General features: G+C 37.1%; 1 protein-coding gene and 2 long non-coding RNA genes across 8 annotated transcripts in view; 1 reads left to right on the top strand and 2 right to left on the bottom strand.

The window, feature by feature from the left end:
• The window catches only part of MDFIC (MyoD family inhibitor domain containing), a 52,267-nt gene extending 38,049 nt beyond the window's left edge, over window positions 1–14,218 (bottom strand). Inside the window, exons 1-3 of one of the 3 annotated variants that reach the window (XM_054632307.2) lie at window positions 14,089–14,218; window positions 11,895–12,050; window positions 378–509 (exon numbers count right to left, since the gene is read on the bottom strand). In XM_054632307.2, coding sequence (XP_054488282.2) covers window positions 378–509; window positions 11,895–11,985 — 223 coding nt within the window. In that variant the 5' untranslated portion in view covers window positions 11,986–12,050; window positions 14,089–14,218. Of the gene's footprint in view, window positions 1–377; window positions 510–11,894; window positions 12,051–12,290; window positions 12,394–12,467; window positions 12,609–14,088 lie in introns of those variants that run through there. The other 2 variants (XM_077178963.1, XM_077178964.1) reach the window with 2 other exon arrangements.
• On the bottom strand, window positions 7,096–10,233 carry LOC143694153 (uncharacterized). The gene is made up of 4 exons (XR_013182449.1): window positions 10,189–10,233; window positions 8,841–8,958; window positions 8,190–8,337; window positions 7,096–7,698 (listed from the first exon to the last, which is right to left on the bottom strand). It is a non-coding gene; the product is annotated as an uncharacterized LOC143694153 (long non-coding RNA).
• Window positions 14,219–14,368: 150 nt separating the features above from the next.
• On the top strand, window positions 14,369–19,631 carry LOC143694152 (uncharacterized). Of its 4 annotated transcripts, none has more exons than XR_013182445.1 (5): window positions 14,369–14,506; window positions 16,574–16,726; window positions 17,346–17,398; window positions 17,643–17,732; window positions 18,385–19,631. It is a non-coding gene; the product is annotated as an uncharacterized LOC143694152 (long non-coding RNA). The 4 variants fall into 4 exon arrangements; XR_013182447.1 differs by having other exon boundaries at window positions 17,346–17,435; XR_013182446.1 differs by lacking the exon at window positions 16,574–16,726.
• The last annotated feature ends 5,723 nt before the right edge of the window (window positions 19,632–25,354 follow it).

Below are 25,354 nucleotides of genomic sequence, written 5' to 3'. Positions count from 1 at the left end.
GCATCTGGAAGCACAGTTTACTCTGCTACTTATATATATGCATTACCTGGGAAATTGAGGGTGATGACACCTAGCACAGCTGCATACATGCAGTACTAACAACTGTACTATTAATGAGAAGAATGTAAGACTAAGGCTTTAAAAGCTTAGATGCTACAGAGGTCTATACCATACTATACCACTTGAATCACACCTTTCTTTGTACTTGTTGCTTATGCATGCTGACAGGAGTCAATCTGGGGAATAAATTCAGTAGATGTGCATTAGAGTTGCAACACAATTGCATTTGACACACATTTAACAGAGTCAACAGGCAGTATCCCATTACACTGTGAAAGCAAGCCTCAGCGGCAGCAATTTGTTCTGGAAATACTTACTTCTGATGAGGTCACCATCAGAGCGATTTCCCCAGATGGACTGCTCTTGTATCTCTGCTTGTATACTTGGATTACTGGAAGGCTGGTTTATGTCTTTATCTTCTGCCACAGTAGTCTCTTGGTCAGTTTTTCCTAAGTCAAAAGAAATTTCAAAATATTATTTTCTACAGTATTTTTTCTCTATGTGAGTAAAACTAATTTTGAAAATTAAAAGTAAGATGGCATACATTATAACTTGTCTTAGCATCGCCTTTTGTTTCCTTAGAATTAACTTCCAATAAAGTTGATTTTCCATTTGTTTTCTGGCCTAGATCAATATAATTTCTCATTAACAAAGACTTTTAGTCATATTATATCCAATAGTGCAAAATAATACTCAGCAACTCAGCAGCTTCTGTAACAAATTATATTTTTGGGGAGGTGAGGTGTTTTCTTATTTAGTTACCTTCCACAAAGTTTTCATGTAAAAATTTTAATAGCTTTGTCACACAAAAAACCATTATTTTTTACCCACATACATGTGGGACTAGCACATAAAAGCTATAGTAATTTCACAAAATTTTGTTCTCTGTTTTTTATAATTAAACACATAATCAAAGACAAATACAGTTGAAACTTCAAAAGTGACTAGTACAAAAATTCAGAAAATTATTAAACCACAATTACCTATTTTTTGTTGAAGAAAAATACTTTTAAAAAACCACTGCTGACTAAAAGTAAACATTTAGCCAAAAATTAAAAAAAAGTATTTCTTCTCTCCAAGTATACATAAAATGCAGGGAAAATTACATAGTAAGGTTATTTGAAGGATTCTTCAGCTTATTTCACAATGTAACAGATGTTTTGATGATGTTGCCAGTTATCACAAGGAGACCAGAATTTCCTCAAACCAAGGCAAGTGACAGTTTTCATCTTCACTGCCATTAATGTTTTAATAATCAAATCCGCACACACAAATCTTTCTGTTCTTGATTGTTCCAGGTTTTTCCTACTGGCATTCAAGGAAACATCTCTAAATCTGGATTTACTTTGTTCATTATTCACAGCAACAGATAATCAGTTTATATTACTTACTCAAGGGATATGTAAAACACTAAATATTTTCATAATATGTATTTTTTTCAGTATATCTACAACATTTAATATTTACAGTAAACCTAGATGAGCAACTACTGAAAAGTCTGTTAACTCTATTTATTTGTTTCAAACAAATACATTTATAAAACCTGTATTGCACTTTTATATACTGTATCCTCTAGTAAAGCAATTATTCCAGTCCAGAGACACAGAAAAATCACTTTTTGCTACTGTGACATAGTAAAGGTTAGTTTCTTATGTAACCTACAGCACTTTTATTTTTAATCCTAACTTTCTGCCTTTGTTATCCACCCTATTAAACTGAGGCACTGGACATCACTCAAAATAATATATGCCATCTTGTGTGTATAGTAGCATATGCCTTCAAGCACTGCTGCTCCCCTTCCATCAATTTCTGCCTCTGAAATGTCTGACCTAGCTACCTCCGTGGTACTTTGCTCTCAGTCCTCCCTCCCACCAACAACTTGTCAGTATTTGCTCAAGCCCATCCTGAGAGGAACTGTTTCACTGGGATTGGTGTAGTTATTGAAATGAATGGGAAGATATTGACTTTAATGAGTTTTGCCCCTTACCCCAATGACTTAATCTTACCTAGATACTCATCCTATTAACAATAAAAAAACAAAAAACCAAAACAACAAAAAACCCCAACCAACCAACCAACCAACCAAATAAAAACCCCAAACCAATTACAACAACAACAACAAACAAAAATACAGAGTTTTTCAACCCCTTTGACAGACAGCAGATACAAATTATTTCTGCATGGTATCTATCAAATACCAAGTGTCTGTATTGAAGTATGATGATTTAGCCTGTGCAGTTAATTATTAGGTGCAAATATGTTTCAAAAGTGTTTGAAAAGTGCTCTGGAATAGACTGAATAAAAATAAGTAGTGTCCTGACTAGTGTAAAAGCTCTCTGCTTTCCACAAACACTAAGCTTAAATGAGCTATTTTATGAGATTTTGCTCTTAAATTACTTCACTACATTGATGGCACCAAAATTACAATATGTACCCAGCAGTGCTAGTACAGACCCAGAGAGTAGCTGTATACAATGCTCTCATATAGGATATGACTTTGCAGAACCCTTTTATTTCATGTAGTAAACAATGAATGGCTATAAGGAAACAATAATGTTAATATTATGGGGCCCTTAGAGCTCTAGATTACATTTTTATCTAAGAAATCTGAAGGAGTGCAGAATACAATCAGTCATCATTACTCATATGAATTTATTTTTCATCCCTCTTCTTGTTTTCAGTTCAGTATTTTTTTCTCTTTTTTTCTTTTCATTGTCTAGGCAGTATGTGTATTTTTCATGTGCACTTTTATTGTCCTAGCTGGATATAGTAACTGGCCAGTCAAGACCATGTAAACAATAGTAGAAGTTAACAAGAATAAAGAAGCACCATTAAAAAGTTAAACAGAAACAATATTGCAATTGAGCAGCAAACAATTTTGCTAGAAATTTCAAAACAATTAACATTAATTATCTCTTTAATCTATTGAATTCACATGAAGACTTCCCTGTAAATGCACATAACAGAAACCTACACCTTTAAATATGTGTTTGGTATCTTACTTTGCACCCCAACATTACCCACTGGAGCAGCTCATCCTGATAGATGCTGCTCTGTGGCATGGTGAGCTCACCCTGGGCAGCAGCAGCTAAGGACCATGCAGCTTCTCCTCCCTTGCCCAGCTCCCAGCAGGATAAGGGGAGAGAACAGAAAGACCCAAGGGAAGAAACTTGTGTGTCAAGATATAGTTTAATAAGTGAAAAAGAAAAGAGGAAGGAAAAGTAAAACAGGAGATGCAAAGGTAATCACTTATCATCTCCCACAAGTAGACCGATTCCCAAGCTAGTCTCTAAGCAATGGCTACCTCCCCTAAAACCTCCTCCCCTGTTTTTATTGCTGAGCATGACATTCTATGGCATGGAATAGCCCTCTTGTCAACCTGGGCCAGCTGCCTGGATCGTGTCCCCTCCCAGTGCCATGCCTATCTGCAATCTAGTCACCGGAGAGAAAAGTGGGAAAAGAGAAAACCTTGACTGATGCTGTGCAAGTGCTGCTCAGCAATAGCCAACCCACTGGTGTGCTATCAACCTTGCTTGAGTCACTGATCCCAAACACAGCACCACAGGGGTTACTCTGAAGAAAATTAACCCCATCACACCCAGACTTAGTTCAATGGGGCTTTAGAAATAGTAGACCTTATGATCTCTTTTATATATTTGAGCATTTTTTCATAAATCGCTTCTGGTGCATCACACTACCGAAAACAGGCACACACTGGTGTCTTGAGTCAGTTGCTTTTTCTTGAATATGTACCATGTCTCAGTTTTTGTACAAAGGAATTTATTAGTTATTCCCTTATAAAAAACAGTTGATAATGGGATCATATTTTCTTTTTTTTAATATTAGAGGTGCCACTACAACATACCAATTACAACAAATCACACATGAAGACAGCCTCAAGACCATTCCTGTCTTTTGTTGATGCCATTACTTTTATGTTAGGTAGCTAAGAATTTTCACAACAGTAGTTTATGAAGAATCAACACAAAAACCTTACTCTGACAAAAATACTAATCACTGGATCTGGTCATAGAAAAGCACGACTTTTTTTTCCACTGCATCTTCAAGTAAGTTTGTAACACTTTTCTGTTTCAATCAAGCTTACCCTTAAGAATTCTTTCTGTAAGACTTCCTTAGTATTTTAGCTTCTGCTTCCTTTAGCACACCCTTCCACTCTCATGTGGCTAACCTCCAATACTGACAGCCAAGAAAAAAAAGAGATGCTCTTCTTAACAGTTCAAATAATGGAAAGAAAAGACTCATTATGTTCTGAGTCTGGCAGAGCTGAAGTATAAATCCAATCTCTCTTCAAAACCACAGTAAGTTACTCTAGGTCAAGTCACAAAAGCAACACAGACTTCTTACCTACCACAGTTCAGCCCCAAACCAGCAACTTGTGTGGCTCTGTACTTCCCCTAAACTAACAGCAGTGCCAGGGCTGAAAAGCTTCTAGTCAAAAGCCCCAGGGAGTGACACCCACACAGAACACCTTGTGATTTATTCTGAAGGTAAGCATGGGTAGAAACTCTGCTTGTCCAGGGACTAATGCAAGTTTAAGATTTAAATAGTAAGAGATATGACATGCTCACAAAGTATAGAGTTGAGATGGCTAAAAGCCAAATCATACCTATGATACAGACAACTGGTAAGGCACTTAATGAAAAAAATTAAAATTTTAATCACATCTCAAAGTTACTGCTTCATTAAATAAGTGAATAAACTGAATTACTGCTTTTTCTCTCTGGAATTACTTAAATACATTAAATCATTTCTATAGCCTATACATTCATTTTACCATAATTTTGTTATATTTATTTTTAAATTACACAGAAATACACATATTCCATAGAATAGAATAGAATAGTTTTCACCTTTAAGACTATTTTAATATTGATTGTTAACTTTTGTTCTAGTTTGGAGAATGCCTCTGGTTACACGTGCTCCTTTGCAACATGACAAATACATTCTGCAAGACTCCACCAACTGAATAATGTCAGCAGTCTGGATTAGCAACAACACTACTATTACAACAGCTACATCAAAAAGTAAACTTAACAAATAGTCACCTGTCAAGAAAGACAGAAAGACCCATGTATATTAGGCAAAACAGGTTGCCTATCTGGCGGTGTCAGCAAACACGAGATCGGAGTAGTGTAGGCACCAGGTATTTGCCTGGTTTTGGCTTTCTTTGCCAGCAAATTGATGCACTTGGGCTGTGGTGGCACAGGGAAATGTCCAGATCTGGGCATCTGAGATACAGGGCAATCTCCCCAGATTACTTCTAGTCTGCATCCTATGCCTTTGGAAAGTTGTTGGAACATATGTCAAACTGATTCCTGAAAAATTCCTAGACCATCCCAGTGAATAATCTCTCTTTTCAGAGCTACATTTGTGTATCTTTCTCTGCAATGTAAATCATATTAAGTAAAGATGAAATTTATACACAAAACTGATAGGAAAAGATAGGTAATGGATGTGTGTTTGCAAGATACAACTGAAAGAGCTCAAGTCTCACAAACAACCAACTTTTCTTCTCTAAGGGTTTGTCTATTCATACATTCACATACCAGCTGCCCCCAAGAGCCACATCACACCTTCTTGTTCAGAAATGGGTCTCTGTGATTTCATACATGTGCTATCATGCATCATGAAGTATATAACATACACAAAACAAAAATGGAAACAAGTGCCCCCATGAAGTGCAGAGTTCAACTGGCAACTGATTTCTGTTCATTAGAGGACACATAACCTCATATAGTGACTCAGCCATCTCTTCCAAGAATGTGAATCATTAGAGTGCATGACTTGCAAAATGACAAACTGGACTTGAGAAACAGGTTTAGAGTTTGTCTTTAAAATTTAGGAGCTTGTATATAAAATGAATTTAATGAATACTGCTGCAACAACCAAAGCCTTTGCCACTACGACACATTCATTTTCTGCTCACCAGCAATGTGGTGGACTGCTCCAAATAGCATGTAAAGAAAAAAAACAACTGTTGGGAGAAGTTTCTGGAAACTTGAGTGCATCATTCTCATCAAGGAGAGAGAAATAAGCAAAATGGACTGGCACAATGATCACTGATCTCCAAAAATGCAATCACAAATGGTGGTCCGACAGTTTTGTTGTGTAGGGGCAAAGGAAAGATTTGGAAGCAAAGTTACTTAGGCACCTAAAGCTGACCTAGTTGTTGGGATGAACCATCCTTCTGATGGCTCATCCCAAGAACTAGGTCAGCTTTAGGTGCCTAAGTGTTTAGGCCTGAGTGTTTCCTACAACAAGGAGATGCAGATTTAAAAATAAATGTGCCAGGTTCAAATCATCCCAAATGAAATTTTGTCCTTCAAAGGAAAGAGCAATTACAGAAAATCAATTGCCACAAAACATAAACACAAACACATAAGTAGATCTATGAGGAATAAAAAAAGTCAAAGAATGTTCCCAAAAGGAAATGTAACAATCAGTTCTCTGTATACAATTGCTGGGTGGGATTGAAGAGCATGTGGCAAACACTGCATTTTTAACACTTCCTTTGTTCATTAATAACCTTGCTGGCAAGGAACCACTAAGGATGCTACTTCCTACTGAAAGTTCCACTGTTCACAACAATAGCCCAAAGAAACCCTGATAAAACCACATTTCACAGTGTAATCATTAACAGTGACGCCTCCCATCTACTTCATGAAATGCCTAAAACTTCTAGGCATCTTATATAACAAATAAATTCAACAGTTCGTGTAACAGAATACCTATTCCAGCATTTACCTGAAACAATCTCATTTCATTAATGACATCTAACTAATAATGATAATCCATGACTTATGGAGTTAGAAGCCTCCAATTAGATGTTTGTTTTAAAACTTAAAAAGAAAAAACTTATTTGCATTAATTTAATTTCAGTGGCTTTCACTTAAGCATCTTGTTGTAACTTTCAATGGCTCCAGAAGTGTCACAGAAAAAAAACAGTTTCTCAAAAATTAGAGCAATTTAACTGAGCAATTTTTTGGAAAACTCTTACACAGGATTTTCCAGGTGCAAGCTATGGAATAACTATGAAAGCACTAGAAGTTTTGACAGCCATGAACAAATTTGAGTCACGATAAATTAAAAATGGACAGCAACATGCAAATAGGTATTCTGCATTATTTTAAGTCTTAAAAAGGTCAAATACATAAGTGAAGCCTTTTCACAAATAATCATACTAATTATACAGTCAGTTATGCATGCGTGTCATTCATCCAAAGAAGTTTCACATGTATACAAAACCAGTTTCATGGAAGTGCTAAGCAATACTTGGCAGCTATAGCTGTACTAGCAATGGCCAATAAAACTGGGCCTGTACAGTGAAAGAGTTAACTTTAAGAATATTCCATGTAATACATGTTCCAGGGGCTTTCTACTTTGAACTAGTTCTCAGATATAATCTTAAAGATTCAAGGCTTACTAGTGGCTGGAGTGTATTAGGCACATTCCTGCAGCTTTCACATTATTTTGAGCAAAAGGAATCCCATCCAGGTCACTCCCTAGGATCACTCCACAATGCAAATCAAAGTAGAGGCGAACAGATTTACTTCAAAACTGCATGGCTGATCCAAATAAAAAAAGTAGGATAACACACTCATTGCTGAATGTTACTTACTAGGGAAAAAAAAAAAAAAAAGAAAAGATAAGAAGTGTTTAAAGCAAAGAGAAATCTAACTTCTGAGAGCCCAGAGCTGAATTTAAGGAGAATTACTGTGATATAAAATAAACCTGTGATGTAAGATGGAACAAAAATATTTCAAACTTGATACAAGATCTTTACAGTCAACTCTATGAAATACAAGTCTATCACACCCATGAGGGCATGAATCACTTGACTGGAACAGTATGCACGTGAAACTGAAAGCAGACATATGCTTTCATGACAAACTAGAGTCAGACACCTATTTACCAAAGTTTTAGATATTTTAGTCAGTAATATTAAATAAATGCCTCAGTACTGGCACATAGCAATGAAACAAATTAATACAGATTCCCTCAGCTCTTGTCAGATAGCAAGAGGGAATAAAATTATAGAGGAAATAGTTGGTAAGTTTGAGCAATCTGAGTACACTGGTTAACCGTTAAAATAAAAATATATTACTCACAACACTGGTAAAGTGGAATAATTGTTGTGATAGCAATCACTGTTGCCTCAAGAACGTCCAAACACACCCTGCATTAAGTCTTTTGTCACCCAATCTCATCTAGCCATCAGATTCCTTTCGTGTTCCTCATCATGAAAACAGTTAAGCGCTGAAAACATGAAAATTAGAATCACATTTTTGAAGAGGAGTACTTTGTACATATTCTGAATGGAAGTATTACTTGCTGTGCTGCATATAGTTTCTTGAGATACCAAATCAGAGCTGCATCTCCATCCAGCAACAGTGAGATGATGTGCACCAGAGAGAACAGTCACTTATAGAATCTGATCCTTGATATTTCTAGTATATTTCTCCATCCTCCCCACCCCATCAAAATAAAATGTTCTAGTGAATTTCCATCATCTAAAGATTTATTACAGTGAAATCAGTCTCAATTTTGCAATAAGTTGCTAATTATTATAATTACTGTTTTTATTTTCTTTCTTAATTGAGAAAGCTAAATATTATTCCTTCATTATTCTGGCTTACAGTTAGTTACCAAAAAGCAAAGATAAAAGCATTCCAAATAATTTATAGATGACAGCCCTGAATTTCTCTCTTGTATTCCATGGTTTATTCAAATGTAGAGGATTTAAAAAAAAAAAAGCATACCCATAATCCAGGCAATAATCACACCATAACTTTGAATATATTAAACATTTTCCTTAAAGCATAGAGTCCAAGGGTCATGAATTGCAACATTCCTTCCTCAGGGACATTATTTTGGTACCTATGAGTTGAGAAATACCTGATCACAATCAAATTGAAGTGGTCTGAGCAGAGACCTATTCAGTGACTACATCACACAAGTAGATGTAATCATAATTTGGTTCCAAGATCCATGAGCTAAGGGAAGAAGGAAGGCATCACTAGGATCTTCAACAAGGGTGCACAAGCAGAGCTACACTTTTTTGAAGGATGTGGCAAAAATTAACATGTTTGCAGAAATTACATTAAACCTTCCACCCTGCAGTGTGTCTCTTAGAGCAGCAGACCACACTGACATAGATAATGGTTCAAGGACTGAAGTTGAATTTTGACATTGCCACAAAAGAAGATGCCATGATTTCATTTGCTCTCTCTCACAGCCCACTAATTGTGGATGGGTGGCATCCAGATTCTCACTAACATTTATGCATTTATTCAAAAATGAACTAATAAGGAAGAACAGTGACAGGGGATATGTTGAGAGAGCATATTGGTTAAAGTAACACAGAAAAATTCTTTTAAGTTGTGACAGCCAGAGCATACCACATCTGTAGGCCAAATTCTACCTCAACCCAGTTTTCACCATGTCCACAACTGATGAATATTCCTGCGTACTGCCTAAGCTTTATTAAGTTTGCCTGATCCTTAATTACGTTGTGGGATAGCTATTTTAGAATATTCAAAATGCAACTGAAGTTTCTTTTCCTTTCTTCAGCATCTGAATGTTTATGATAGCAAGCAAAAGGAACACTGTATATCTGGATTTCTTGATGATACCTTGCAGAACTACAGAAGAAGAAAAGTTTGTTCCTAGGACAAGGTATCTCTATCAGTTAAACATATACAAAGCACACTAAAGTATGCTGTTACAAATGACAAATTCCTTCTCATTAGAATGCACTTAATACTTTATTATACATACAAGATAAGCCATCTTCTCCTGATTAAGGACTCTTTAATTCTAGGTCAACCCAGATTTCAGATATCTCACTGTAAATATATGAAGTCATTTATAGGTCAATAATATGAATTTCAATCAAAGCTTTTAAAATTATCACCAAATTCTAGAGAAGTCAGTGTAATTTTGGATGTCCTGGGGGCAGAATAGGAGGATAGGGGCTGTTGAAAGTCTCAGACATACTATCTTAGTTTTTCAGCCCTGGAATATCTGAATTACCTTACCCTGTAACCACACACCACAAAGCTGACAACAGAAATGCTGGAATATAGACTGGAAATGTTATGAACTCACCTTTTCCTCTTTCCACCCCCACTTCCCCAACAAACTTAGACTAGAAAAAAACAACAAATATCCACATTAAAAATCGATATTATCCTTAAATATAAATTCATTAGAATAAAATCAATGTATTTGAATGCTGAATTCTGTTTTGTCTTTATGTGAACTCTACATAAGCTTTAAAATTGAGCATGTGCCTTGATAGGTGTGGCCAGTGAACAAACCATAATCATAATGCTTATTTGTGCCTTACTGATCCCTCAGAAAGCTGGGAGGTTTAATTATGTCATTTAGATTTTCTGCACATTACTTGTCAGGGGCAGATCTGTATTTGTTTCCTTACTTTTCATTAGAAAAAAAAAAAGCATGTATTTACAATCATACATAGGACTTTCACTTCATAGTAAACACTGTGTTTGAAGTGGTACTGTGAGAATGAGACCACTTCCATGCTAGTTAGTTCACTGACTTACCACTTCAGTAATTTGATGTATGGCCTACATGCAGAATTTAACCAGTGTGGTCAGTTGCTACATGGCAAATAAAAACAACACACTGAAATTAAACATATATCACAGGTATTGATGGTTCTGGCAAAAATGTGATTCTAGCAGTTCAGTTCTGCATGCTTGATCTTCTGCATTTAATCTCTTTTATTATTATTTTTTACTGTTTAGAAGTTATGAGTCATTCTCTAGAACAAAAAAAAACCCCAAAACCCATCCAACAATAAGATAAGTATAAGCCAACTTGCTATGCCCCCTTGCCAAAACATTTTTTACTTAGCTACAGATACTTTCTGGTTTCTGAAACAAGTCTTCAGCTCTGATTACACATAGCTATTGATTTTCTTAGTTACAAAAACAAGACTGCACTTTTAATCCACAGTTGCACAACTGTATTACCAGGCTCTGCTCCAGTTAACCAGTTATGAATAAAGCTACAGTTCTTGAACAAGATTATTTGTCCGTTTTTCAGGGACTTTTTAAACTCCTGTCAGAATTCTGGAAAATCATAGCTGTAAATAAATAAAGTCTCATCTTCACAGACCAGGACTTGACAGGCAAGCATACTTCCCAATTTTGAGGATAACCTAAAATATACTTTGTCAAACTTCTCTACATGAAGGTGATCAGAGTATCAGTGTATTTTGTTCAAAAGAAAATAAGACATAAATAATTTATCTTTAAGATGAACATACTTTTAAATAACCTTTTGAACAGCTGATATGAAACAAGTTATATTCTCAGAGATTGATTTTAGCTGCAGCATCACAGAGTAATCTAAGAAAAAAACAGCAAAGTGACTTCCAACCTGAACAAGGCTCTCACTATTGGATCAAACTTCCATAATTTACTTCAAGACCTGGAAGGACAGCTTTATAGGAAAGAATTTCTAAACACGAACACAAAGCTGAGAAAAACAAAAGCGATTTTTAAGGAGCAACATCTGCCTCTGAATGACTGCATTTTTCAAGTACTGAAAAGCAGGGTTGAGAGCAGCAAAATTTTTCCTTACTTTATTATTTTTTTTTTTGTTAATTTTTTTCATGGGAATTTTGGGTTAAAACAGTAAAATGGTGAAGCGAAAGTGCTACAGAGATACACTACAGAGGGGAGGGGCAAAAAAAGAGGGGTTAAAACCCACTAGTCAAATCAGTAAATGTATCATTCAAATATAACGCGCAAAAATTACAGAGAAACTTTAAAGCAACTTACCTCGAGGGAGAGAGATCAAAGAGCTGTTTTCAGTCGGAGCTTGCTCTGGCCCTCCAGGCCCCGGAGGAAGAGGTTCTCTCACTTGGGACATCTGCCAGCTCTCTCGCCAAGTAACAGAGAGCCTGCACCCCTCTCCAACAAAACTAACACGCGACCCTGAAGGAACAAGCAAATGAAAGGACTCGTTAATGTATTTTACGCAGAAAACTCACGGTTGGGGGCGAGGGACCGAAGAGGGACAGTAGGGAAGCGGCGGCAACTTTCCGGCGCGGCGGCGGGCGCGCCCCCCGCCCCCTGCAGCGAGCACCCGCGGGGCCGGGGGCGGGAGCGGCCGTGAGGGTGGCCGGGGGGGCCCGTCGGCCGCGGCGGAGCCGGCCGGCAGCGCGCCGCGCCTACCTCCGCATTTCCTCCGCTCCGCTCCGCCCGGCCCCGCGCCGCGCCCCGGCCGCGGGAGCTCCGCGCCGCTCCCGCCCCGCTGCCGCCCGGCCCGGCCCGGCAGCCGCCTCCTCCGCGCCGCCCGCCCCGCGGCCGCGGGCCTTCCCCCGGCAGTGGCGCGCACAGCCTGGCACTCACACCCGCTGTCCCACCGCCGCCACAGTCACTCCTTCTCCATCATTTCCGGACAATGAAACAGCCCGCTCCGGCTGGCGGCGGCTGCGGCTCGGGCGGCGGTTGTGCAGCTTCTGCCGCCCGCCAGCGACGGGCCCGGGGGCTGGGCTGGGCTGGGCTGAGCGGGGCCGGCCGGCCGCGGGGCGCCGCGCTGGCCCCGGCCGGGCCTCCAGCCATGGAAATTCCCCCAGGAGACCGTAACCCGTCAGACAGAAGTAGGCAAGAAGGGAAAAAAAAAAAAAAAAAGCGCCCCAGGAGAATGTGAAAGGGAGGCTGTCCAGGCCGGGCAGGGTGTGCAGCTCAGCGCTGGCAGCGGCGCGAGGCGCAGCGCTGGCTCCCGGGCGGGCCGCGGTGCCACGGATCGCCCGCCACCGGTTGCGCCTCGGAGCGCGGAGCGGCACGTGGGGCACCGCAGGCACCCGCAGCCTCCGGCGGGCCCTGCTGCGCGTACCACCCTTCTGCCCCTGTCCCTGACTGCTGTCGTGCACGTATACCCATTGGAAGGACTTCAGAGCGGGCACACAGAAATACTCAAAGAACACGAGGAATAGAACAAGCAGTTTTCAAAAGTAGAGCCCTAAAGTGCAAAGTACTTCCTCTGCTACCATCTGCCAAGTAGTGTTACCTGGACTTTCTCCTTATAGGAAATAACACTTTTTTCCCATGGCACAGTGTGATGTGATCATCAGTGTTATGCTCTGTTCTTGCCCACAACCTAGGGTACTGCGATTATTGCTCACACGTGTGCTGGTGTCCATAAGCTACATGCTTTGCCTTGCTTATGGGAACACAGTATGTCACCTTTTTCAATCAAGTGTGTCCAGGTTTAATATGTATTTTCCTTAAAATTTACAAGCAGATTATTTTATTATGGTTTAGTAAATATGCTAGGTTTACTGGTATGTCTCATGACAGTGAGATATCTAAATATATTTTTTGAGAAACAAGAGTAGGAATATAAAATATACAAGTTTTAGACTGTCAGCATCCTAACATGAGAGACTATAGCTGATAGATATTTATTTTGATATCACACATGCTAAGCAATATGCTCAGTTATTAAACGTTAACTTCTTAAAGTTTAGCTTTTCCCTGACATGCTTGCAAAACAACCAGGATGAAGTGTAAATACCTGACTAGGAGCCAGTTCTATGTGAACTCCACACCCTTCAGAGCTAACTCTTATTTCAGAAGTCATCAGTAATTTTGCACCACTCTACAGCTTTATTTTTGTCATTGTTGGTGCAGAAGAGAAGTGTGATGAAAGGTGCACATGCTTTCCTCCAAAAAATACTATAATTTTTTAGTATTTCAGTAACCTAAGGTGTTTTTTGCTGCAGCATAGTTTTTCTTTAAACATTTATATGGAGAATGGGGCGGGGGGGGGAAAGATGTTTTATGTAGGAAAGAAGCTGTGTGAAAAAAATCCATTTGGGGCCAACGAAGCTATTATTTTACTGTGTAATAATAATGTTGGTCTCTATATCTACACTTTTCATCTATGCAAACATTGCATAACTTTCCATAGTCCCCTCCTTGCTGTCCCAGGGGCAGAGTGATCAAAACATAAGGTAGAATGACTTACCTCAAACTCCCAAGTGAGTCAGTAGCAGAAGAAAGGTTATGACTCACTCTCAACATACAAGCTTGTGTTTTTCTCTCTGAAACTGGAAACATAGAGGAGAGCTGTAGGAGGAGCAATAATTTAGCCAACCACACCCTGCTTCCAAAATATTTCATTGGATAATAAATGCCTATGGAGAGCTGATACCACCCAGGGTTGGTATTTCGGTGGGTTTTTTTAACCTTATCTGTGAAACCCACATGGTAAACTCCCATGATGTTCAGTTTATCTTCTTTAAAAAGGTGATGGGACGAGGTCACCCTGACAAGGTTCAGTTGTAGAGTTTAAAGCTCTAACTAAGTGAATTTACAGGATCTTCAGCAGAGAGTACAACAGATGCAGTCGGAGGCAGTCCTAAACAAAATCCGATTAAGAAAAGGTAAGATAATTCAATACACAAAAAGCACAATTCACTGAAATTGTACATTAAATTTATTGTGCAATAGGCAGCACATTGCATACCAAAGGCTGTGATTGTAAAAAGATGGGTCCAGATGTGGTTCCTGTTAATGAGATACCACAGATAGGCAAAGCTCATTGGCATACGCACTTCCTGTACAGCATACTTCTAACAAATGCACAGCAAATCTCAAATATTTGTTGGATTACTTTCCTGTAAAATACATATCATTCTAAAATATTATTGACAATTCTCAGGAAGTGGGCAGTTCAGATACTAACACCAGCAGCCTTTCAAGTAGGCTACAAATATGAGGTATACTGTATCTTACTATAGCAACCAAGTTACTGGCTGTTGCAGATATGTATTCTGATATAGTCTTCCATTACTAAACCATAAAATTCAGGTCTTGTAGGCAATTGATGGCAAATCTTGGGATTGATGTAAAGAGAAATTCAAAAGCCTAGTAAATAGAAAATAGTTTGTAGGCAAGCTAACATTTCATGAAAGGAAAAAAAAAAAAAACAAAAAAACCACCCTGACCAAAACAAACAAACAAACAAACAAACCACCAGAAAGCCCAAAAAAACCCCACAAAACCACACCTGGCAAAAAAACCCCACACACTACTATCACCATGGAAAACGCCCTCCAAGTTTCTTTCGCTATTAAAAAGATTCTTTAAAACACACTTCTGTTAAAAGTGCACTAAATGTACAATATAATCCCATGTCTTCAGGACAAAATTGTTTATCAACTGTTCCTAGACTGAGCTCCAACACAAGCCATACAAAAGATATTACCTGCAGTCAAAATAACTTGTCCCTGAACAGAATAAAGTGTTTCAGAAAGATGCAAGTTGTTTATTTAAAGTAAGCCCACAACATTCCAAAATTACCAGCTGCAGAGGTTATTTACTCACATTATTAAAAATTCGAGCTATATTTTGAGCTTGAATTTTCCAAGGCAAACTTTTAGTGTTTGTGGGTTTTTGGATTTTAAATCGTTTGTGTTGGAGGAAGTAGCGGATAGCAGAGATGCCCATCTCAGAAATGCTGTAGGAAAATTGTGCATAACTCTTCAAATAAAAAATGTGGTCAATAACTATTACTTAGGGATCAATGAAGGTCTGGGTACTCAAATTTTCCCTCCATCCTAACACTACCCTTTCCTTCCCCAAGGCTGTTCTTCAACTGATGCTCATTTCCTTCTGTCAGGAGGAAATGAAGACATTTTGCTTCCCTTTTAACACCCTTAAATAGTTCTGAATAATGGACAATAATATTATTGAATCTTTTTGTGATTGATTGCTTGTACCTCAGTACTTGTGAGTTCAAGTTATTCTTCTGCTATGCCCGAGAACATGATTTTCAACATTGTAATATGTAATTTTAACATATGTGTATTATTCTAAACTTCACCAGTTTTTTCAGTATTAGGACCATGGCAGGATCTCTGTCCTAAATATTTTATAGTGCAGCAGTGCTGAAATGGAAAGACAGTTATACTTACAAGGGCTAAATAAAAAACTTGGAATTAAAACCAAATTATATTGTAAAATAACATAATTACAACTGAAGCTTATAAATTTTTAAAAAATATTTTTTAAAATATAGATTAAAAGCAGAAATACCCACAATATATGCATAAAAGGACAGTAAAAGAGAATTTGAAGATCACTATTGTGCTTGGTTTGGAGTACTTTTGGTTCCTGGAGTTCGTGACCTAGCTTTTGTATTACCCTTCTGCAAAGCATCCTTTAAAAAGCCATGTAAATTGTCAGGTGCCAGGGCAAAGCTGGTTGCAGCTGTGTTGTAGATGAGGATTTGTACTTCATAAAGCATGACGTGCTGTGGGATTGATGGTGCCTTACACACCAGCTGGTCCTAGCAGGGCTACTGCCCCCTTTTAGGCCAAGGAAATCCACCTCCAGAGAGCACTAACAGAAACAAATAAACAGTCAAATGTCTAAAATGAAACTAGAGACATGCAGATTTAACTCCTTCTGTAACCAGAACAGAAATAAAGATATGCATTATCTTTTAGAGGAGCATCTTGGTCCAGTAATGCTGTAGCTGGGAGCAAGATGTTTTCCTGTGATAAAGAATCCTTATCCAGGTTTGTTGTTTTCTGCCATGGGATGGACTCTATAATGGGGAGAAAGGGAATATGAGGCTTAATGATTTCTGCCAGCTCAAGGTATTTTTCTCCATTTTGTTTTTCTGTTTAGACTAAGTAGAAGAAATATAGTAGTATAAGAAATAGTTTCTGTAAAATATTGTCTAACACAGGTGGTAAAGATTTCATTAAAATTGATAAATTATTAAGTCAAGCAAAGAAGATTCACCAAGATTAATTTTTTTCTGATGTAACTCTAATGAAGTTCAAGGAGTTGCATGAAGATGAATTCAGCTCAAGCTTTGTCCTGCTTAGGGCAAAGAACATCACATGGCCTGGCTGGGGGTAGTTTCAGCTGTTCCTTAGCAAGCTCAAGCAAGTAGCTCACTCAGGCAGGTAATAGATCTCATGAAAAATAACAGATCATATATTGAGGCATGGAAAATGACGGTTCATCACAACAAAATGTCAACTAGTAATTCATTACATTCCTACAAATAAGTCAAGAAGTGTTCAGTGTTCACAATTACAGCTGTGCTGGATTGCAACAGTTAATTAATTTGCATATATTCCTTCAGTTATTCAGCTTTTCTCTTAGCAGTTAATATTGCACCTTCATTAATAAAAACCTTATTTAGGACATCAGAAGAAATAAAATTGAGCAAAAACTAATTTTTCAAACTCTGTACTAATTTTTAAGGCATTGAAGATTATTTGGAACTTGCAGTGACATTAAAGATCATCTCAGCAAAGGCAAGTGATGGACAACAGCATCTTTTGAGTTAACTGGGTAGGAATTTTAAGAGAATATTGATTAAAAAGTGTAGCTAGCTTAACACAGAATATTGTAACATGAGTTATATAGAGACTTGGTGAATTTATAATCACTTAATGAATTTGCCTGCAATATTTAGTCCTCATAATCCTAGAGGCTGTATTTATAGCATACAACAACAGAAAAAAAAAATTGAACCAAATATTTCTGATGCTTTTCCAGTTAACAAGGCTCCTTATGCTTTTTCACCCTGAGAAATATCTGGATCTGGCATTATTCTACATTAGTATTTCATGCACATTCCTTACAATTGTGAGTATTCATGAAATTTACATTACCTTTTCTCAGCAGTATCAAACTAATCACCAATATCAAATGATGTTTGTAAAAATATCTTATCTAGAATTCTACAAAACCAAAAATATTTCTATGTGAAAAGAGTATCTAATCAATCCATTCCCAAAGATTTTAAATCTGAAAATACTAAACCAAGAATGTTTTACAAATAGAATAAATAATGCAGCAGAACAGAAGACTATATGTTATATTTCTGTGTGAGGTCATGGTAACACATCCTGAGATCTATAAAAATTTAGTTAATTCTGTACATCTTTAATATGAGCTGATAATACTGAGTACAGATGCTCCTTTTGAGCTGCAAGAGACTACACTATGAATGAGTATTAAAAATACTGTGCATTCTATTTTATATTTTCATAATATAGAATGCTCTTACTTCCAAATTGTATATTATTCCTCATACATATTCAGAGCATATATTGTAACAGTTCCTTTGGAATCACTAACATGTAAGCTGTGAATGTGTATTAACAGCCAAATGCATTTGCATATTGAGCCCATAATACTGAATGCACAGCCAAATTGTTGATAAAAAGTCATTGCTATACATAGAAACAGAATTTGTTTTGTCATGCTTCTCACTCACAACTGTGCTATCTTGCAGTTATTTCTCACCCGTATGTTGACAACTGAAAAAAAGAAAAAAAATGCCAGTACAACAACAATTGGGAATTATAGTTTTCTTGAAGTAAAATATTTTGGAAGGGTTTTTGTTCTGTATCATGATCAATATTTCTTTTAATTGCCTGAATATATATGCTCCTTGTGTTTAATTTTGGTATCCATATAGATGACTGAAGCAAACCCTTAGCATCAAGTGCTCATTCAGATAGTACATGTAAAATGCAGATGATAGGAATAAAGAAATATAAATATTATTCTCAGTCAGCTCCACTAGTATTTTAACTGTCATGATTTTGTTTATTTGTATATTTGCCTAAAATAATGGGGGGTGGGTGTTATCTGTCAGGAACATGCAGTTCTCTACATTGAACAATTGAACAGAACTAAATTTACAGAATAATATTAAACAACAACATAATTACAAAACTCCATTTGTATCAAAAAGTTATTGTCTGTCTACATTGACAGGTGACCATTCTGGCAACCCATGCAAGGATGGAAAAAGACACCATTTTACTTTTCGAAAACAGGGAATGGAGGAAAATAGTCCTCTGCCTCAGTTTCTTAATCAGAAAAATGAAAGTTATACAAATATTAGGTCCAGGTCTGGTCTAATTCTGTGATTGTGCTGCTAGGATGGGGATTTTCCCCAGGAAGGAAAAGAAAAGCTAAGGACCAATTGCCTTTACCCCAGTTCCCTTCCTCATTCTATAGAGTTGCTGAAATAACTGGAAAGACACAAAAGGAAATTACCTATACCATTTCAAGGACTACACAGTTGTCATACTGACCATTAGTTTTAGAATAATTTCAGATGTGTTATTTTAATAAGCAATACTGAAAGCTACTTTCTATTTCTAATATCACAACAGAGATACTAACTCCAAAAAGTATTCTGTTATACTTTCTGCCAATTAATGGCAATTCTAAACCACCTACTCTGCAAGAACCAAATATTTACACAAGGTCTCATAATACCTCAGCTAAAATACTGATAAAAACAGAAAATGCAAATGAGGTTTAAAGTGACTCCCATATAGCTGGTAGTTTTGGATCCCATCTAGGAGATGCAGTCCTGCCTGGTGAATGGTGGCACAATGATACTGTTCACTAATATGTGTAATATCTGCCACATATCATTGAGAGAGAAAGAATGTATGTTTGTATGTGGACATAAAATCACTGGAATTTTTGTGGTTTGCCTTTAAAAGAAGTTATTACATTTTAGTTTACTGTAGGAGCCTATTACAGTGTAAAATTCCTTTATTTCTCTTTAACTATTTCTGTGGTTTGTTTAAAACATTTTAAAGTACTAATGAAAAAGCTGTATAAGTCCTAATGTTAGAGTTTAATTTTATTTCATATTGTTTTATATTTATAAGATGTATAAATAGGCTCCTGTAAACATATAAAATCAGTTATTTTAAGGTCAGAGCTGTGGGCATTTTTCCTTTTATTGTTGTAAATAAAATGAGATTGTTTGTACCTTGGTTATTTTATACTTCTAACATACTAGCTGCTCTCTCAGAGAATGTTCCAAGATACAAATGCCAGCAGACTAAATTACCTTGATAACCAGTGATAACCTAAGCAAGTGAAATATTTTTCTGAAGTTTTCCAAAGTGGTCTTTATATTTTCTCAATAAATTATTTGTACTTTTGACTTAATAAAATTTTTTATAGTCAAAGTAAAATTCTGATAACCATGACCAACAGACAAGGAAGATTTAAGCAATTGCGGCAAGGCTGCTTTCACTTCCATATCTCTGATGTTCAAATCCTGGATCTCTGACCACTTCCCTAATTTTTTTGGCCAATTTTGTTATGTCAGTATTTTTTATTTTATTTATTTTTAAGTCAGATTTGATTGTGTAACAGTAGTAACCAGTCCTGACCTGTTCCAGTCCTCTCCAGTGGCTAGTTAAACTTTCAAGCACTACTACTCTGGTCTTCAAAAAGATTTGATACCTGTTTTTTAGAATAAAAGGTACATTTTTAGTCAATTTGCACCATAAATATAATTAAGGAGTAAACCAAGTGACTAGCAAAATGCTGGTGCCATTTTCTCCCATGACTTTGTCACTTGCAGTGTTGGGAGCAGAGACTTCCACTCACTCCACTTTTCCAAAATATGCACTTGGAAATTTAAGTGAAGGAACACTTAAGGCATATATTCAATATGTATTTCTTTCTGCCTGCCATTGTATATGGGATCAAGTATGTTAAGAATTAAAAAAAAAAAAACTTAAATTATTTGCTACAATGGGAAAAATATGGAAGTTAATCTTCAGAAACAGAATTTATCAGCCATTTAATTTTCTTGTTGTATATATATAAAACTGTAGTTGGAAAATACAAAACACGAGGCTAAGCAGAAACACTAAAAATGCTGCTTTCCCCCATTTAATCCCAACAAATAACTCTCTTCTATGGCATCCAAAGCTTCTCATGTCTTATCACATACTAAATTCTCCTCTTGTATGAGATTTCTGATTGAATGAGAGCTAATAGCACCAAGGTGTCATGACACAGAAGAGCTTCTTAAAATAAAGCAGAAGATATTTTGTCTTTTTCTCAATGTAATTGGTTGATCTTGGGAACAGAAGAGTGACTTAGGCTTCACACTGACCAAAAAAAAATCAGATTCTTGACCCATGGATACAGCAATTTGAAAACTGCTACAATATTTTCCTCTACAGTTTTCAGGGTAATACACAATCTGGGAATTTGGTAAAACAAAGTGAAGAAAACAGATGACAGATTTCTGTACATACTCTGTAATGTTTGTGTAAGTGTCTGTCTAGACACCCCGTAGTTAACTACACTCACAGTGTGCATGCGTAAAGGATATGCTACACTAGACCATGAGATTATACATTTATCCTCATTTGTGAAGGTGGATGCCTAGAACTCATGAATGGAAAAAGATATGTTATAAAGTATTTAATCCTAATCAATATTTATTAAAGGAGACAAAGTAACAGTAGCACAAACCTACGGTACTTTGCCAAAAAATCCAGTAAGCTGGACTTCTTATCATGCAATAATTAATGAAGTTTTATGATTTATTTTAACCCTGAATTGGGTTTTTTAAAACTGTAATTATATTAATGTACTAAAAGAAATACAAATGTCACTAAGTTTCATTAAGCACGACAGGTAACAAAGACAAAAACTTTTGAAAATTGCAAGTTCAGGTTGAAGTGACAGTATGGTATCAATGGGATGGAATTGTGCTTCTCACTGCATTAATCAGTACTAAAATTTATTTTTTAATGTGTGAAGGATGTTTGGTTTCATTAATTTATGACTAGGTTCTTTCTACTTATGTCTTTCTGTCTTTGGATTTCTGTCCTTCATTTTAAAATGTTTTGTCTGTTTATAAATCCACAGCCAATCTCATAAAATATTACTGTTGAGAAAGAATCAGTTTTCTGCATGCCATGTGCAGTTTGTGATATTGATCATGCAACTAAGTCAATTAAAGGAAACATAGGTCTGTTAAAACTGGAAAAGTACCATTGTCACCTGTGCTATACTCTGTGCAAAATCAGAAGATTTACATTTGTTCAGTTTATATCTCACTCGTCTTTGCAAACCACAGGCTGTACCTGCAATCCCCTAGCATAACCTAGATTTTTAATTTCCACTTGTGAGTACATAAACTACTGAACCAAGTCAGCATCATATTTAGCTTAGCAGAGCCTGTGTCACAGGTCACAGATCTGATACTCTTGAGCTGGAACTGAGAGGATCCTGCCATAAAATATTTTCATTACAGCTTTATGGTTCAAAACAAAAACACACACATGCTCCATGCTGCTGTCCATAGATGGGGTTTCCTTATGTTGCACTTTGTGATAGCCCATGTAGTGAAATTTTAGCACTTTGGGATAAGTGAGCAGTTAAAGACTTTAATTTCCAATGCACTTACTGAGCAGTGGTAAGGTGTGTGTACAGTAGATTTTTATGGACAGCTATCAGAAAGAATGCTTACAGAGCCTGAACAGAATAGAATAAACAAATATTTTAACTATTTTCTCTAAGTGTGGGTAAATAATGTATAGATGATAATTGATACATAAATTTAAAATTCAGAAATGACAGGAATTAAACCATTTAATCAATCTCTTCTACAATACTATAAAGTCAATACATGAAGGGTTTCTAGAGCAAACTATTAGTTCTGTGTTGGGATACAAAGGCCTTTCCAAGTGAAAATATAGTTAGTACCAAATATCAGGCAGTACTGAAACTTACCCCTGTCAACAGGTCTAAGCTTGCTAGGGGCAAGACATAATCTAAACATTTTCATGTTGAATGTAAATGACTGTGAACCTGTTGGTAGCTTTCTCTGCTAACAGCATATATTTCTGCTCTCTGCAGGCTGTGTAAGCTCTAGGTTTTGGACTTACAACTTTTATTGCTCTTTACATCTCCTGTACATCTGGCTCATTATTCCCATAACCTGCCAAAATTCACATATATTGTGGGTATTGTCTCTTAAACTTATTAATCCAGTTTGATTAAGAGACAGTGTTCATAGTGGAGGAGTACACGAAGCAATTTATGGCTTTGAGAGTACATAAATGCTGAAATGGAGCTGAATTTGATAATCACAAGAGCTATTTGGTGTTGGAATATTCCAGCCACATGACTATTTTCCCATCAGCCAGTAAGAGAAGCACATTTAAAAAACAACATTAAAAAGACAGATTTTTCTGGGTAATTGAAGGTCTGAAAGCAGGTGAGAGCCCCAGCTCATCTCCCATGAAGGGCAGGCATAGGTAAAGTTTGTATAGAATTTGGAAGGAGAATGTTCCTCTCCCTAAGAGCAGGGCTAAGGGCAAATAATTGCCCAAGGGAGTTACCTGCATAGAAACTGAGGCCTGAGACTGAGGTGTGAGCATATGTGGTTTGAGGTAGGATTTATGACTCAGTTTCATATTGCCACTGTGAGAGGGTAACAATTATCATCTGCCAGACTGGCCTGTTAGCACATGCTGGAAACAAGTCCAGCGTGGTGGCAATTCTCTGGTCTCATGGGAACAAGCCTCTTTCATTTATATCCCCAAAAGTATAGATGAAGTAAGGATTGACACCTAGGAAGAGGCCATTACAGAATTAGAAGGGAGGTTCTGGTGGAAAAATCTCCTAAGAGCTTGGAGAGGAAATTGAAGTTGAGTTTGGAGGATGGTTTTTTTTTTTTTTAATGTTGTGAGTTATAAGTAAAAGGCCAATGCAAGTATATTACTTCATATTTATTTAGACAGTGAATACCAAGAAACTCATATCATTCCCACACAGTAGCCTGCTATATATAAACCAGCCATGTTTGGTTAATGTGGGGGGTTTTACAAAGAAATAATTACTGGTACTCAGGTTAAAAGGAGATAATGTCTTCTGCAGCTGAACAACTAAATCCCAGAACATTAGTTTGTAATCTGGTGATTTCTAGAACTGGGGAAACTAATCTAATGACATTTCTGATCATCATTCTCCCTCTTCCTCTGAATTCATATGTAGCTGTCTAAAGTTACATAAAATTCAACCCTTTTAATTTAATGGAAATGAGGAAGGAAAGTGGAAGATGCTGAAGAGTTGGGTGGGCAGGTGTGAAGAATCTCTCTAAGCAGGAACCAGGTAACTTTGATCTACTGGCAAGCTGGCACTTCCTGGAGTGTTAGTCAGAAAAGAAATAGAACATGTTTATCCTTTTCACTGACCATTATGGGGAAAAAAAAAAGAATAGAAGGCCTTATTTACTCCAACAGTTTTCTGTCTTCATCTTTCTGATGTTCTCACTTCATATCCACAAATGATTCACACAGACAACAGGGAGGAAATCTGAATTGGTGAACATACTTAATGATGTTCACCATACTTATGCTTTTAAAAAGCATACTGGAAAGGACAGGAGATGGACTACAACTGCACAGTAAAATACATGAGGATTTATTATAAAAATTCTGAGTCCCAGCTGCATTTCTTTAAACATAGTTTCTTCTGCCTTTTTTTTTTTTAACACAGGAAACCTCAACTCTTCTAAAATCTACCACAAACTTTCGCTGCATCTATAAGCACAACACTTAATCTTTGCACGTCTCCTTTAATTACCTATGAAATAAGAATGGCAGTATTTGCTTCCTAGGAAGGTTAAATTTGCCTGGGATCCTGGGATGCCAGGATCCAGCGAATTCCAAGCAGTTATTATTTGTTAAGACTCTCAAGGCAAAAATTTGCAAAATCAGTGAACACACCTGTAAATAATCTTCACCAGGACCATGTCAGGGTGTCCATTAGGAGGCACCATTACCAGATTTTTAGTCTTGCCTATTAGCATTCCAGTTTGGCCATTCTCAGCTGTGGTATTATTGACAGAGAGGGCTTCACCCACTTTTGCTTTCCTCAGGCAGTCAGAAAGGATGTGATGACAAAATCAGAGTTTCCACCAAGATAGCAGGGTAGTTATCTCTGAAAGCATACTGGGCCACGGTTTCAGAACAATCCCACAACATGATTTAGAAGTTGATGGGGCTCTTGTTAAAGACATAACAAATCAGCTTGTTCATTCTTGGGATGATAATGCCATTTCAGTGAAGTACAACTGAGTTCCTTTTACGTTTTTTGTGTGCAGCAAAAAACTCCATAACAATACTGTTGAGCCTTCTGAAATGAATGCCTCTTGAAGCAATAAATCTGTTAAAGAAAAAAAATAGTTTCTGGGCACCTGGGCTCTGTGTTTAAGGATTTGAACTTTCCTAATGCCTAAAATCTGGTGAAAAAGTCCAGAAAGGACACCCAATTAGAAGGATATTGACTCATCCTGACAAAGAGGTGGGGGGAGGGAGAAAGGGAGAAGGAGGGAAGAGATCAAGGCTCACAACAAAAGGCCTATTCATTTATAACAGCTTGGCTGTGGAACCATTCCAGCATGCTTAAAAATACTT

The sequence above is a fragment of the Agelaius phoeniceus genome, chromosome 5, assembly GCF_051311805.1.
Source record: "Agelaius phoeniceus isolate bAgePho1 chromosome 5, bAgePho1.hap1, whole genome shotgun sequence".
NCBI lineage: Eukaryota > Metazoa > Chordata > Aves > Passeriformes > Icteridae > Agelaius > Agelaius phoeniceus.
The sequence above is the reverse complement of the archived record's forward strand: the minus strand, read 5'-3'. Positions and strand labels throughout refer to the sequence as shown.